This window comes from Lichenostomus cassidix, chromosome 1, assembly GCF_008360975.1.
Source record: "Lichenostomus cassidix isolate B80296 chromosome 1, HeHo_3.0, whole genome shotgun sequence".
NCBI classification, from domain to species: Eukaryota; Metazoa; Chordata; class Aves; order Passeriformes; family Meliphagidae; genus Lichenostomus; species Lichenostomus cassidix.
In genome coordinates, this window is record NC_139479.1 from 107,680,127 (window position 1) to 107,697,508 (window position 17,382).

Genomic DNA, 17,382 nt, shown 5'->3' on the forward strand with positions numbered 1-17,382 from the left:
TTCCAGGTGACAGGCAAGCCTGTATTTCTAAACGTTGAAACATAAATCCATATCAGTCCTGTACACAAAGAGAAGTCTGAATATCTGTGGAGGGCTTTGTGCCAGAGTGTCACTAAAAGGAAAGTAAAAGCTGAATTTCTTTTCATAATCCATCAAAATTCAAAGAGCAGGAGAAGTAATTGGCTTTCCATAGGAGTTGCAAATGAAAATTTTCCAGTCTTGCAAGACAGGCAGTAGCACAGCCACCATTAAAATGTAGAGGTGGCCTCCAAAAAGCCCTAATTATTATGCTTTCTGTATTTACATGTTCACCTTGCAAATTCTGTAGTTCGCTTTTATTAATCTACAATTATGTAAAAGAAAAAATGCATAGGACAAATATTCTACCAATTTCATTATGAGTGTTTCTGTCCAAGACAAGTCCCTGATTTCACGATGGAGCAAAATCTAATCTGCCTTTCAGTGTTAAGACTGCTGTAAAATCACTTTACAATGCAAGCAATGAAACCATATATGCATTTGTTTTCTCCTCCTCAGAGTTTATTTTGCATGTAATTTTACAGTTTATACTTCACATCATACATTTATTCCTTCTCTTGAAAAAAGGTTTGACACAGACGCTTGCCTTGCATTACATTTTGAAACCTGGAACTGGTGCCAGCAAAAAAAAAAAAAAAAAGCAAAAAAAAAGCCACCCTATAAAACATATTAGATCAATACAGTGTAAATATAACATGTATTAGAAGTTGCTTGTTATTTCACTACAAGGAAAACAATCTGGGAGAAAAATAAAAAAAAGATAATCAGTTCCAGTTGCTAAAACAGTTCAGTATATTTTATTTAAAATCATAGCGTAACAGGAATGCTTTTATTAGCTCACAACCAAACAATGATCAAACCAGTGCAGAGGAAAATGAAGCATGATCCTAAGGTACCCAACTGCAACACAACATTCTCTGTCACACAGAACATACTAGACTGGGGATGTTCACAAAGTCCCGTCAGTGAACTCTGCAAAAGACTGTTTTCCATCATGCTGCATTATTCCATCCCTTATGTTGCTTAAGAAGTAAGCCACAAGTAAGCATTCCAGGAGGTGTGAATAGATTTTCAGTGTTGGCACCAACTCTTCAGTAGTTTACACAATGGTTCACAAAGGAAACTGGGCAAAATTATGACTGGGAAATGGTCACGGACATCTTCCTCTTTGGCTACTTTAAAAGTTAGAAAATTCAGATTTGTACAAAAGACATTCATTTCAGAACCAATTCAAATATGTTTTTAAATAAATGGAACAAAATAAAGCATGTCTCGTTAATTTGGTATTAATTTTCCAGAATACTCTGCAATACATTTTCAAATATACAAAATCTTATTCTTTACAAAAAAAGTTGTAGCTCATGAAGGAACTCACTTGAATTATCTTAGCAGCACTCCAATAATTAACTATCTTATTTTTAATTAATCAAAAAAACACCTTAGTTTGATCACTGTATTTTGAGACTGCTTCTTCACGAGAAGCAATGTTTCAAAAGTTATAAAAGTGCAAGAACATCATCATGTTCCAAGCTGAAAGGCAGCTTCTGGAAGTAGTGAAATCAGTATTGCAAGGTCCTGATATTAGTGAAACAAATGCAGTGGGAAGAAATGCACTTGAAGTACATCTTCCAGTATGGCATTGTTGATTAAGAACAAAACACGCTTCTCACTGAACATTTTAGTGATCTAAAGGAAACAGTTGTGTTATTTTTGTCCAGCTGTGACAAGTGAGATGCACAGACTCAGTGACTTGGGTGGGAGCAAATAACCAGCACACACAGCAGCAGCAGCAGGCCACCAGTCAATCGGCCTGCTGGTTTTGCTGCCCAGCATTTTTGTGCATTTCTAATTCAACAAAAAATGGTGAAGCACAATTCTCTCAGAGGACCTTCTCAACCATTTGGATAAACGTTTCTAATTCCATGTTAGACTTCATTGAAGAAGAGGAGCCTCAAATTAGGTCCCACAAACCGCTAAGGCTGCCTTTTAGCCAAAAACTTCTGTTTCATTTAAGCAAACTACTTACTTTTAGTAAGAAGCATTAATATATAATGAATATTTGAATTCACTATCAAAATGAGGATTATAAGAAATTACAAACTTTGGAGCAGGATCACTCTTATCATTCCTGATAAAATTCTGTAAACAACAATTTAATTGAGAATACCTGCTGCTTTGCAACACCTTAAGTGTAATTTTGTACTACTAGAACTACAAACCCAACATTTTCCTTTCTGCCTCTTTGTAAAGCTTCCTCAAAAGAGGGTCTAGCAAGTCAAGAGCTCTGCAATTACATGTGAATATTAATCTTACATTTTAAACACCTAATATTCCTATACTCAGTCTCAGAAAGCCTCCTTAGATCATGTTTTGTTATACTTAGTACTAGTACAGTGTATCAGCACTTTGTGACTTGCTTCTTCAGTGGGAGTTACAGAGAACTTCACTTTGGGATATCCATGTTCTGAAGCACAAGAGCCACTCTGCTTGGAATGTACACCTAGGAAAAACAGGACAAGAACAGCTGAAAACCCCAGAAACCTTACAAGACACAACTTCTAAATAACAGCACATGGGAAAAAAAAGCCATATTTTAACTGTTAAAAATCTATCCTTTTTACAGTGTTGTGGGTTGTAAGTATCATATTTTAAGAATGATTATTGACTGCTTAGTGCCTGACACTGGAATTACACAAGATAACAATTTAAAGGTAGCATGGTTACAATCTATTTTCAATCTCTTTTCTATTTCTCTTTTAATAACTTTCAATTATATATTTTAGGTGGCTACCAGAAGAGGGCCTCATATGACTTACAATGGCCAGTTTCAAAAACCTGAGGACATTTCAGTCAACAGATTGGTCAATGATAAATGACAAAGCTTTGCAACTCTCTTCTGCTGTGAATTACAGTTGTCCCAAGGCCTGTGATGTCATTTCATACAGGTAAAGACCAGCAATATGACACAGCAGTCTATTCTTCACACTTGGCACCTGTGGAATGTCATTGTCTGAGCAATAAAACTCACTCTCAAGACTGGAGAGAATCAAAATTAACCACTTAAATTATTGCATTTTTCTTCCCCCTTTTTTCCCTGAATACCACGAAAATAGCCAAACACATATAACCAAAAGACTCCTCATAGATCACAAAAGAACTCATGGCAATGTATTTTACATGACATTGCTTCCAAGCTGAGCAGAGTCACAATCAGAAAACAAGAGCGATATGTGCTATCTACCAATTACCTCAATACACAGCACTCCATCAATTGTCAGCTCTATGAATGTGTTTTCTGAACAAGTCAATAAAAATGCAATTATAAAAGGTAACAGAAGATTGAAGATTATTGGCTTCATTCTGACAACGTCCTCTTTTAGACTATTCTTCATCCCCGCAGAATGTCTAACATTCTGCAATTTCAACTACGTTATCTGCTAACTAGAGCCTGATGGCATGAAAGCCTTTCATTGTTTTTCAAAACAGAATAAAGCAATAAAGCAAAGAGCTTTAGGAAAAGGAGAAAAAGGGAAAGAACAGCTGATCTTCATTGAACCAGACAGAGCTGTGTCCAATGCTTCTCGAAAGGCAGCGAACATAATGATTTCCCCTAAGGTTTCAGTGATAAATAGCTTCTATAAACCTGTGCAGGAGAGGAAATGCTTAATGAACTCAACTACCTCAAAACATATAGATAAAGGAGAGATTCTGAAGTTGTGTGTTGAGAAATTCATCGCTCTGGGTTTGGATCATGAAGGGAGAAGGGAGAAGGAACTAACAGAAATAAGTTTTCTATGAAAGAATTTTTTACTTCAGCTAAGGGAATAGAAATTAGCGTTAATACACGGCACAGCAATTCTCAATTATATTCTGATCAATATTGTCAGATCCTAGGAGGAGTAAATTAGCCCAATTCCTTTTAAGTCAATTTACATCAGCTGAGAATCTGAGAGCAGTGTGGATCATTCCACTCCAACCACTTCATTGACAATCAGAATTTTAAAATTGCTTTAAGCACAATTCCAGAACTTGTGCAGATGATTGTATTTAGGCTAATGAGAGATATGTTTTCCATTGGCCATGAAGAGACATATCTTCCAGCTTACAACTTTAGTCACATGATTTTTCCTTACCTAGGGAAAATAACTATGCATTTTAGAGTTTTTTATCTTGGTGGGATTCTTAAATCACAGGAAAGCCACATATGGCACTATCTCCTAATCCTATTTCACTGCTCAGTGTAATCACCTCCAAAGCTATTCACACAAAAAACAACAATTAAGGCATGAACTATTAAAAATATTAAATATTGATTAAACATTAATAATTACAAATAACATAGTTAATTTTTCATTCCACTGGTGTACAAAAGGAAAAAATACTACACAAGTATTAGATAATACTTGCTACAAATATATTATTCCTTTCCCCAGCCCAATATTTCCAGAAATACTATGTTCTGTCTGCTCCGGCTTAAGTACTTTTTTAAATACACAGAACTATGAAGATTTGTGTGCTGGACTGGAGGAGATAACTTGTCCTTCCTGGAAAGGAGAAAACTGGATAATTATTTGCCCAGGATTCCAGCCTGGATTTCTCACCTCCACTCCTTCTGAAACCCTGAATCATGGAACTTCCTTAGCTTTTTCACTACAGTATCATTCCTTTTCTTTCAGCACCTCTCACCCAAACTACTACTCCTGTAGTAACATATCCCCATTAAATTAAATTTATTTTCCCTGTACTTTTCCTGAGTGTATTGACTGTATCAAGTCAACTGCTCCAAGCATATGCTTCAGTCTGCCATTTAGTGACACGACTGAAAAAGTCAGGAACCCATTGCTGATGGGATAAGTTGAAATGCAAGCATTTTATTGTATGTTTGAGTCCAGACACTTTCAAATATAGAAAATCTGGATACTCCTTAGCTCTAGATGTGTCTGGATTGGACCTTGAACAGGCTGACTGCCCTACAGACACCTCAGTCTTTTCACTTTTACTGCAGCCTTGGTTCAGCTGTCAGAAATTTCCCCTGACCACTATGATTTTTCTCAGATAATGGTCATCAGCCTTGTAATCACATCACTGAAATCATCCAAGCCTCTGGGTGTCTCCCACTTATATACACCATCTTTAACCTATCGCTTTCCTACTTTATTTTCAGTGGTGCACTGACACACAAAAAGGGTCTTGAAAGCAGTGGCTTTGCCCTTGGAGTCTGAGCCAAGAAAGGGCACTGAATACTCCTGTATTGTCCATATTGTCCATCCAAGTTCTGAGTCCTCCTTTTGTCAAGGGATTTGCATCTCTTTTTTTCTTAAGCTGCTCTTCCAATCAGCAGATTTGCAGAATCACCTTCTTGCCCTTCTTCATTAACTCTAGCTAGTTTATATATATAGTATACAGTATATGTATCTATCTATAAATAGATAAGTACATTAAAAATACACAGAGGTTTCCTGATTAAAACCATTACAGGAAACCTAGGTATTCATCAGCAAAAGACATTATCAGATATGTAATTTCTGACTTTTTCCATACCCTAGGAAGAGTGTCTCAGAAGTTTATTCTTTCATATGCTGTTGCTGAATTTTATACTTTCAATTACCAGCTTCAGTTCTATTGATCTCTCTTCTTCTAACCTGCTTTTTCTGATCACAAGTTTTATCCCATTCATGTCTCCTTCACCATTTCCCAAGGCTCACTGGATGAACATGGACAGAAGAGAAAACCCAAAGAACAGAACACTAAAGGGAATCCATTCACAGCTCATCCACGTCAATCAAATCACCCTCAGAGTCTCCCTTCTGTTTCAGCCTTTCTGCTCATCCTGAACACTCTTTCCAGCCATTTCCTCCCTTCCAGGCTCACCTATTTTGGAAAGGGCCTCAGGAGGCTCAAGCTCCCTGCTGAAAGCAGGATGAGCTCTGAGGTCAGAGAAGGCTGCTCAGGGCTTTAGATCACAGTGAATTGTCCCTCTGCTTTCTGTACCAATTTCCAGCTTACAACCTCAGCCCTCTACAGTTCACACAAACTCCACTATTTTAGGAAACATCTAAAAACACACACAGGAAGACTCATGAAGCCTTTTCTGATGAGGGAGTGTAACATGGGGACCAGAAAACATCAGATCTGTTTGAGACAGTCAGGATGACTCAGCTGTAAAGATAAAATTTTTGACCAAGTTAACATTCTAATGTTTAGTCATAAAATATCACTGGAAGTCTTTTTATTCTCAGTTTGGTAGGAATGGAGTAACTGCTGTTACTTCACCAGCAGATGTGCTAACAGAGGATGGTGGGGAATAGGAATCTTATAAATAAGTCAAATACAAAATGAGGTTTTGTTAGCACATTTGACCTTTTTCTACAGCATATCCATTTAAACTATGAGGCAGTTACACTGTCTGAAACTAGGCAAATCCCACACAGATCAAGGCTTCTGGCACTCAAACAGTATCTAGTAAAGAGACAAAATAAAGGAGATTTTTTTTTAAGTACTCAACCTCTTTCCCACCAACACCCATGGAGTTCTATCAAGATCATAGTCTATTCATGATGGCTCTCTCACAGACAGGGAAAAAACAACTGGTACTACTATTGGCCAGGAATGTAAAATGTTTTCAGCCAGATACTTACTCCTTATACATTTTTTTTCCAGTGAATATCCAGAAAATTTCAACAACAAAAAAAAAAAGAGATTAAAAGAGCTAAGAATACAGGAATCCCACATGTGGGAAGCACCTGTGAACAGCAGCAGCTATAAGCAAAATATCACCTTCCATATTTTAGGAGAGGACTAAAATACACAGCAAATCTCCAAATGTACCTAAAAACCCACAAGCAAGAGGTTCTGCAAATGACAACTGCTACTTTCAGATCTGTCAGACTAATTCAGTACCAGGTGCAAGCACAATTGAAATTGGCTGGAACTGCAATGAACTACTCTTCATCCCACTTTCAGGACTGGAAAACACCAAGCCCTAAAAATAATTTCAAGGTCATTTTGTAACAGATGGGAGAATTACTAGAACTCAGAGCTAGATCAGGCACTGCAGAAAAATACTCAGTAGCACATATTGCAGCTGGTAGATGCAGAAGGCAATGTCACAAGAGTCTGTGCCAACATTATCCCAAACTTTTAATTAAAATGAGGGCTTTAGACAATCCTGTCCCTGGATCACTACTCATTGTCAGACATGGATGCTATTCTGAGAATGTAATTAACCATTAAATGATAAAATAGATGATAGCTCTTCCTTTCTGACTGTATTATACAAAACCTCACACATTTTGGTTTTCATTTTGCTAGATATTGAACATGTCATAGAAGGTATGCTTAAAATAATGTGAAGTTCTGCCTTCCAATTTGTTTTTCAATTTACAGCTACACAGCATGAATATGCAGAAAATAATTTCTTAGACTCTCTTGCTTCATTTACGTAAAGGAAGTCCATATGGGTGTGTCTCAAAATTTCTTCTCTATTATCTTCTGCACTCTTTTTCAGGTTGACAAAAAGTACTTTAAAAAAGACAGCAAAACCCCCTGAAAAAGAATACACTGAAAAGGAAGATAGGATGAAACAAAATTACAAACAAAATAACTGGAACCATTACATTTGCTGGTGGTTTTAAGGAGTCAAAAGATCAATGAAGATGAACAAACAAATTCAGAAGTCTTAAGCATCAAGAGGTAAAAATCGAAAAGACCTTTCTGGTATTAATTTCTTGCTGATTCACCTAGTTTGAACAGTTAAGTTTTTAGCTACAAGCATTCTTTCATTTAATCAGTGTATCTGTGCATGTCAGGGGAGAAAACAGTTAAAGATTACATCAGCCCCTTAAAATTCAATCCATAAATCCTTATGAAAGTTATTTAAATGAGTATTTTCAAAGCTAAGGTCACTAAAAGCTTTTAGATAATTTCAGTCTATGGCAGTATTTTAATTTGTCCAGAGACTCAAGGAAGCAGGAAGTTGCACTTTGACATTGAATAGTATACATTAAGGTCAAGGTTAAAAACCCAAGCCTGTAATAAGGATATTCTTAAAATAAACTATATAATTTCACTTTCATTTAATATGAGAAGATTGTATCACTAAATGCCAAAACCAGAGAATCAGAGAAAAGACAGCATTGGGGACAGGGGAAAAGGAATACTCTGACATCTATTTATTTTTTAACTAATTGGAACGAACTACAGAAAAAGTAAATCTATAAAAGTTGAAATATGCTAAGCAATTATATTTCACAATAAATCATATACTACTTTTCCAATGATAAAATATCCTCTGCAATATTCCCCTTAGCCTCCTTATTACTGAGTTCTGTTGGTGCATGAAGGAGGAAAATATAAACACCACCATTTTTATATAAATCCAAACTTTTGGTATAGTACAAAAACTGTATTAGGACATGCATTGATAGCTAGTTCTTTCCCACAGCAAAATTCAGTCAAGTTGGATGCCTTGGAAAAAAACAACAAAACATTTTGAGTGACATGTTATTAAAAAATTATGTTTTTTTCTTCCCCCTGCCCCAAATCTAAGTTTCACATCCAACCACAAAAGCCAAGATAGGTACCAAGAAATTAATTAATCCCTAAAGGGGCACTAAGATCTGACTGGGGTTGGAATGTGTGTGCAGCACTTCATTTACATCTTGGAAAGAGATGATGAGACATAAACAAGACTAAAGGTTTACAGCAGCATTCAAAAAGCACAAATCTTTTATAAAACATACCCCCAAAAAGGTAATATGAGAATACTACAGTGATGTTGAAAACAGAAATGAAGGTGTGGTGAAAAGAGTCTACTCTTACAGTGACAAAATGGTTCACAGCTTGTTATCAGAAAGTGTGATTGCACAAAATGTTATGTACATTTCATACATTTGTTAACAATCCATTATAGAAAAAGCAGTGGAATGGGAAAGTTAGTATAATTATTTAAATAAGTCATATTACAAAGGACATTTCTGTGGATTTTCTGTGGAGTTTTCAAGGTGTGTCTGATGATTTTGAAACCTGGTCCTCAAACAGCTTTACTAAAAATTGTACAGTGAAATGCTTAGCAGTGTTTATGAAGCTTCATCTTCTTCCACAATTCTTTTCTCCAGGAATTTCGTATCTCCCTTCTTCTCATTTTGATATGTCACCTTGAATATTTCTTTTATAAGGTGATTTTTAAGAATGAATCATGTCACATTTAATCTTCTATTTTTGTAATGCATTTGTGTGCTACTTAAGCTTGACTTGAGAAGCAGAATTATTGCATGTGATTTCATTTTGTCACGACCCTCTGGGCATGTTTTGCTGACAGTGTTTACTCACACACCTTAGGGGAGGTGCATCTGTCATTAAAAATTGCTTCTTTGAAGTTTGTGGTGGAGGGGGAACTAAAATTTTTGAAACAAGAAACATGAGTCTCATGCATTATGAAAAATTATTAAACAAAAGGAAAAGAACTCTTCTGAGTTTACTGGGGTTGGATTTGATGGGAATACTTTTGAATTGGGTTTTAGAAACTGCAATTAAGACTAAAAATCCTAAGCAGGACAAACTATCCAATATTTTGGATGTAAATTGCTATTTAAAAGAAAACGTCTCTGTTTTACTGCAAAAGAGCAGCTGGAGGCATTTACTGTAACTTTTTTTCTTTCTTAAGTGAAGATCTACTTGCTGAATTTCGGTTTTTCCGATTTTTTCCTCAGTTACTACTTTGACTCGGTGTCCTTTCACTGGTATTTTACCTGTATCTGGTGGCATCCTCTGGGGGGTGGGCTGAAGGTGCTCTGTGAATTGGGTGGCTGAAGGACATAAGAGAGAGTTTACCTGACCCAGGCTGCTGGGTTTCTTTCTGACCTAGAGGTGCCATTGCCATGCCTCAGCTGATGCTGCAGAAGTGCATTTGCTGCTCTGTTTGCCACATGCCTTATCTTCCACATGCTCCTAGCAAACCACAGCTTCACAGTCTGTCACGCTTTTTGCTGGCTTGGATGGCTTGCACTCACCATCTAACAGACTAAATGTGAAATACACATTCCAAATTACAGTTAATTGGCTTGCAAAAGTTAAGCTAGTGATGGATAATTGAGATGCTCTCCAAGCGCCCAAGCAAGGTTTTGGAATTGGGCACACGAAGCAAGAACTCTGGAAGCAATAATTTGTTACATAACCTCCAGGAATGAAATCTCAGACCTTTCATTTCTTTGTGTACAGATTGGCACAAATACTTACCCACGCTATGAGGGCATTGTCACATGCAGATACTTTAAAAAAACTCAAAAAAACCATTCCTAAGATCCTTTACACCAAGCACAACAAAAGCACAAAAATTCTTTTATGTAATGAAACTATTTCAAAGCAGGGAAATGAAAGAAATGCCAATACTCCAGATACAATGAAAGAAAGAGAGAGAGATTAGAAGTGACAATAATTCTCAGGAGTTTAGATCTCATGAGAATTTTTTTAGTGAACTCTTGCTGTAATTCACAGCTTTTTTGAATCTTATTTTCTTGTGCTTGTGAGCATTTACACATAGGTGAATGCATATATAAAGAATGGGAAATAGGTGCACATGTATATACATGCACATGCATAAAGAATGGGAAAAATAACATTTTAAAATTGTTAATTGTGATGGTTGTGATTCCAAGAGTAATTAAGAAGGGTAGAGTTTTATTAGTAATGATCTCAGCTAAAAGAAATTGCATGTAAATTGCATCGCATTTATTTATTTTATAAATAAATCCATTATTTATAGCACTTCAGGACTGGAAATCCTTGAAATTCTTGATGTGAACAGAGAAATTCTGTTCCATTTTGCAAAGTTTTTCCTGTAAACTGAAGAGGAGGAAGCCAGTAGGCAAACACATGAATTGCTCTAATTCATGTTTGCAGAGTCAAGCACATGACTTTAAGACAGCAAAGCAAGATTCAGTTTCTACAGAACTTTAAAAAAATGCAAGCATGAAGATGAACTTTCTCAGACATGAAAATAAAGCAAATGATAATATTAAGGATGGCAACTCAAAAGTGTATTAGTAGGTTTGCATGCATGTTGGCAAGGAGCATTGTGTGCCACACACTGCAAAAGTGCATGGAAATATAAAAGTAATACTGAAAGAGAGAATTTATTTAACAGTATTAGTTATAATCAAATCATAATTTTGACATCTCTATTGTATTTAGACAAAGGCTAATTTCAGAAAATAAATTAAAAATCCCCCCCTCTCCCAAATACTAGAATAGACTCTATATTTGTCCAAAGAATTGAAAAACTTATGCAGATGAAAGTAGAATTTAAAAAATCCAAACAAAACCAAAAACCAAACAACAAAAAAAACCCAAGGGAAAAAAAAAAAAACCCAAAAAACCCCCCAAAAAACTAACTCACCAAACCAAAAATAACCCAAAGAAACAAACCAAAAATCCCAAACAACTTACTTACCATAATCGAATTAGGTCGATAATTGTGAGGATATTCTTCAGAGAAGTATTCTGTATTGTGGTCCAGCCTTTGATGCCCTCCATATTCTCCAGCATCAGAATCCAGAAGGATTTTATACTTAAAGCAACTGTTAAGGAACTACATCAAATTACTCTTAAACAGGAAAGAAATCAAAGCAAAAAACCTAGAAGGATTGCAGTAATGGCAGCATGCTGATATATTTAATATAAAGCATGTAATTTTACAGAAGAAAACTCCACAACTCCTTTGAGAGTCTTCTGAAAAAGAAGAATTTCTTTTTATTTGGGAAAACAACAAATAGAATATTTTATTTTTATTATTATTTCAGTACCTCGTAATTTCTTGATTGGAGAAAATTGAAGCATCTTTTTCCCTCCTGAAGTCACAACAGAAAGCAATCTCCACTCCCCACCACCCAAAAAAGAGAGGGAAATGACAGTGCTCTATAATCCACAATCTGCTTCCTCTGTTCTAAACTGTGGAAGAAACTTATTTTCCTAGAGCTTGTATTTAATAGGATTAGGGACGAGTGAAGCACCACTCTTTCAAAAAAGTCAGTGGTTCTTAAACTGTTCTTGGGCTTCTTTGTTTGCTCAACCTTTTGAAATCAGACCTGCTCAAAACCTGAAGGATTGTGATATAAACAGAATTGTTTTTAAGTGTTTACACAACTCCATCAGATGAGCTGGGAAATGTCCCAGCCAGCAGCCTTACTGATTGAAATCTCTGCTGACAAGGAAGGCTGAAGCATGACAAAAACCAGAAGTAAACACAAATTTACTCCAAGACACTTCAGTCTAGAAGACTGGAATGAAGAAAAGGAGATGCACACGAGGAAAACAGCAAAGCTGTCAATTAGCTCCCAAATCATGAATGGTGACTAATCCCTTCCCCACAAGTGCTTGCAGCAAAATCAGGGAATGGTCCAAAACTGCCAAGCACGTTGTTGAGCTCTACAGGGTAAGTGCCCTAAGATCACCACAGTCCCCAGCAAAATCTTCATACATGTTCAAATTACCACTCATCTGTTGTCATGTACAACATGCAAAGCCACAAACTACATGATCCAGTCACTGTCTTCAGTGTCCTTTCAGCATCACCAAAGTCTGCTACAGTTCCTCTGCATATTTTATTAACATGGCAGGAGGATGTCTCCATCAAGCATTTCCCACCTCGCTCCTGTGATCTCCACTATACATTAAATTTAATAAGTTATCAATGTTGTTGAAAGCCCTGACGTGTTTAATGATTCCCTTAAAACTGTTTACAGCAAATGCCATTGTTATGGCTATGCTATTCTAAAAACAATTCATAAAATTATGTCCACATTGCTAGAGAGCACTGCTAAAGTTAATATCACCACTTCTTCACAACCACATAGCATATTTTGTGTAAATACTATTAACCAGATCCTGAATAATGGGGTCACAAAAGAATTTTAAGATCTTCACAAATTAGGTATTGGGGAAAAATAACTAGGTTGGTACACATGTGCATTTGCCTTCCAGCTTAAAGCCTCACAAAAAATGTCAGTCTTCACATTTTGGAATTTTACAAGCATCTAGTTTTCTGAGGACGACTTTCACAAGAACATTAAACAACAGATGTGCATTTTAATTAAGTACATAATGGAAGTATTTTTTATGTAGTGGTGTCTCTTTTGTTTCAGTGACTGTTGGAAACACTAGCCTGCATTTTCACTGAAAAAAAAAAAAAAGGCCTGATTTCTGTTCAATTTGGTGCTCCAACTAAATTTTCTACCCACTGCAAGGGAGGAGAGCAGCAAAAGCAATAAACCCTTATATAGATAAAGCTGAAAATGGGAAAACTGACACATAATCTTATTACAATTACCAAATTACTGTGCTTTTCCAATGTTTTGAAATACATACTTTAACACAATTTTTAATTTAATCTTCTGCATGCTTAGTGATACACTTGCAAAATAAATGCAAATAATGAAATAGGATAATTTGTATTTTGTTCCTCAATACTTGCTGTTGATAAAAGAATCCAAGTGGTGCTTGTGGGGGTTATAGAGTCTAAATAGGCCATTTTGTTTTTAATAATTCTTGAATTTCACTGAAAAAAACTAGCATAATTAATTTCAAGATGAAGGGTACAATTGCTGCTCCTCTCCACACACTGCTAATTTTGAAGATTAAGGAATCAAACTGGAATTGACAAAAATATATGAGAGTATTAGGTTGAATTTTGTAATGAAGTTCAACACCTTGACCTGATAAAATTCAGCTCAGGATGCTTGAATGGCAGTTGAAGCCATTTAAGAACTCAACATATGCACAGAAACTGAGAGGGAGAGGTTATTGTCCCTTTTTGTTTGAATCAAATATGCTTTTTGTTTAACCCAAATGTAAATTTAGAGATATGTCAATCCATGTTGATTGGTGATTATAAGCAGAAAATGCAGACTTATTTTTGAGCCAAGATTACAAACCTTGTTAAAAAGGGGTGGGGGGAGGATATACACAATTATTTAACAAAATCAAGTTTGGGATCTCTTGAAGGAAAAGGAGTAATTTCTGAAATCTTTAAGCTCCCTTTTCCTGTACTTTCTCCATCCTTTCAGTCATATTCTTTTTGAACAGAGGAAAGAAAGTTTCCATATTGAACTTTCACTACAGACCAGCCTTGGAATCCAAGCACCATCCCACAGAAAGTCAGCATTAAAAATACAAAATTGGAAACTTATGAGTGATTTTCCTGTTAACATTCAAAGTTGTATCTACAATCAGAAAGCTAGAGACAGCTGACCTAGATGTTGATTATTCATCTACCTCAAAACTGAAGCAAATTAGGCAGAAATAATGTTAGTTCAAGCTGCCTTTCTCATGAAAAGGCTACTGAAAGAGCATAATTTATGAAGTAAAATTCCAGCATAAGGACAGGAATGTTTTTCTTTTTCCTTCACATAATGACTCAGAAAGTGGGCAATAGATTATGCCACTCTGATTCCTACACAGACTCCTAGTGCTGCAAAGCTCTGCCTTCTCCCATGCAGATCAAAGATGCCTTCCCACATTAGCATGCCATATTCCTTATTCACACCTATTAACCTTAAGCATCAAGCACCTTGATGGAATTTAGCATTTGACTGATGCTAAATTAAGTCCTTTGTCTGACAGTGCCAGAATTGCAGCAGGCAGGGACAGTTACACAACCACACTTCAAAGCAGCGTCTTTGCCTTCAGCCAGTGACTCATTTAAGTGACCTTCCTTGCTCATTAGAAGCTCTAGGTGCACCTTGTAAATGTCACAGAGCCTGAATTCATGTGAGGATTTTTTTAAAAAGGATAGTTTTGCAGCATTTTGATGATAATATTTGTGATGCCTCACATCTCAACTGGGTATTTGCTTACAGACAGCTCTGATTGCAAATCACAGAATATCCTGAGTCGGAAGAGAACCACTAGGATCTGATTCCAGCTCCTGGTCCAGCACAGGACAGCCCCAGGAATTACATGTACCTGAAAGCATTGCCCAAATGCTCCTGATCTCTGCCAGCTTTGGTGCTGTGACCACTGCCCTGGGGTGCCTGTTCCAGTGCTCAGCCACCCTTTGGGGGAAAAACCTTTTCCTAATATCCATCCTAAAGCTGACATAGCTTTATACCATTCCCTATCACTGATCACCAGAGAGAAAAGATGAGTACCTGAATGTCCTTATGAACCCTAAATTCATGCCACTGGTGTTCATTCCTTCTGGGACTACAATGCTGTGACACATGCTATACAAAAATGGCAATATGTAAAACGAGGAAAGCACTATTTCCCAGGACATTTTTTCCTGCTTTAGCAGGATATGACAACATGAAATTTCAATATACAGGGTTAAGCTAGCAGCCATAGTCCTCAACAACATTTATGGACTTCCATGCTCACTTATAAAATGAAGGTCTCATTCCTTGAATACCTGACACCAAGGTACAGCATTTTAAGAGAACAAGTCATACAGTAGAGCAACCCAATGCCAAGGAGAATAAATCAAGAGAGAAGATTGAAGTATAAGGAGGAAGAAAAAACTGATCCCAAGCTGACTGTGACTCTTCATATAGCCACTGACTGGCTGAATGTCCACAGAAAGACTTTCCAAACCAGGTGGGACCAGCAGAACTGTAATGTCTGCTGGCTACAACTCCTCTTATAAAAGTAGAATTATGTTTGTTATGCCAACAGGCTATGAATACAGAACAGCTGAAAGAAGAGTGACATTTTCAGTGAGTTCAGAACAGAGGACTTCCTACAAAAATGCAGGACAGGCAGGAAGCTCTGTGACTTTTAACATACCTGGTAACATATCTGAGAAGCTCTGTATAAAAATAGCTTAGAGATGTATATCACTACAATACAGGGAGAGGCCAAAGCCATCCCCTTAACAAAGGCAAATTTAATGACAAGTGTTATATGCACTCATTTGACTGGTTCAATCCACAAAACTAATTTAAACCTAAGTAGTGAAAGGATCATCCCATTTCCCACAATTTCCAATATCGTTCAGAAAAATATTTAATTGAAAGAAATTTAATCAATGTGTTATAGCAATTTGTCTCTTCTGGCTTACAACAGCAAAGAGCATCAAATTAAAAATCCACCAATTCATTAAAAGAAACAAATTGACAACAAACTTTTGCTTCTAGGAACTTCCTCTTTATGAGTAAGTTTCAAAGGAATAATAAGGAATTCTTTTCAAGTGGAGAAGTTGTTGTGAGGATTTAATAACGTTACCATATTTCCTAGTAGTAGGACTTTTTTTTTTTAAGTCTTAGGTTAAAAGGTTTCATTATAAAACTATACATAAAATTCATGCTTCTAATTGCAGAAGAGGAGTTAGGTAGAAACCCTAGTCAACTTGTCCTCACAAGCAAAACAGTACAAAAAAGGATATTTTCCTGGAGTTTCAATACCCACTCTGTAGTCCACATAACTCTGGTATGGATGGAAGTTGAAAATAAAAATGAGATGTGCTCTCTCAAATGCTATGACCTTATTGGCTTCATGCTTTTCACTCACATAGGCCTAGGGGAAAAATAAATCAACACTTTAAAAACATTTCATTTCTAACTGAATTAACAAAACAAAAAAAAAAAAAAAAACCCACTGCTGCTGTACCTCATTTCAAGTAATACAGTTGAAGATTCAAGCAACATAGATAACAGCATTAACATGCAAACTGAAATTGTTTACCAATGAAATGTCATATAAAGTTTTTGATAATTAAACTGTAATTTACTTTTATAAGGAAACATAAACTTGAAGAGGTAGAAGCTTTTTCAGCATAGGCCACTTGAAAAATTCCTGTTCAAAGATGGGTAACATGGTCTTTTCATCACACCTTCCTTTAGTAAAAAATGGATCCTCTTGTCAAATGAAATCTTCAACTTACTTGTTAGGGGGATCTGCATCACATATGCTATTATTAAATTGGAAAATGAAGCACTGGGTATAGGGTTTTTGTTTGCTTTTTAGAAATTGTGTGGGAAACAGCTTTGATAAGCCACATTAAATGGCTGCACATACCACCTTTGTTCTATTTGCTCAAGCCATTAATAAATAACTAGATATCAATTTTTTTTAAAATTCTTTAAAGTGGATTATGCCAAGTATGAAATAATTAAACATTGAGAAATTATAATAACTGAGCTTCTATCATAAAAATTACAGTGTGATACTAGAGTAAAAAATGTAAATAGAGAAGTGGCAGGTTGAGCCCTGGGAGACTATAACTTACACTAGATTCTACTGAAAGCTTTTCCTCAGAAACAGAGTAATTATTTCTATAAAGTGTATTGTCAGTACAATTTATACTTTTTTAAAGCAATCCTTGGGTTGGATTACACACAATTTTATAGCCTG

At 36.1% G+C, this 17,382-nt stretch overlaps 1 protein-coding gene across 2 annotated transcripts in view; it reads right to left on the reverse strand.

The window, feature by feature from the left end:
* Positions 1–807: 807 nt before the first annotated feature.
* Positions 808–17,382, reverse strand: part of GBE1 (1,4-alpha-glucan branching enzyme 1) — a 132,674-nt gene continuing 116,099 nt past the window's right edge. Inside the window, exons 14-17 of one of the 2 annotated variants that reach the window (XM_085075148.1) lie at positions 16,415–16,545; positions 11,489–11,606; positions 9,789–9,845; positions 808–2,539 (exon numbers count right to left, since the gene is read on the reverse strand). In XM_085075148.1, coding sequence (XP_084931274.1) covers positions 2,483–2,539; positions 9,789–9,845; positions 11,489–11,606; positions 16,415–16,545 — 363 coding nt within the window. In that variant the 3' untranslated portion in view covers positions 808–2,482. The remainder of the gene's footprint in view (positions 2,540–9,788; positions 9,846–11,488; positions 11,607–16,414; positions 16,546–17,382) is intronic. The other variant, XM_085075156.1, reaches the window with a different exon arrangement.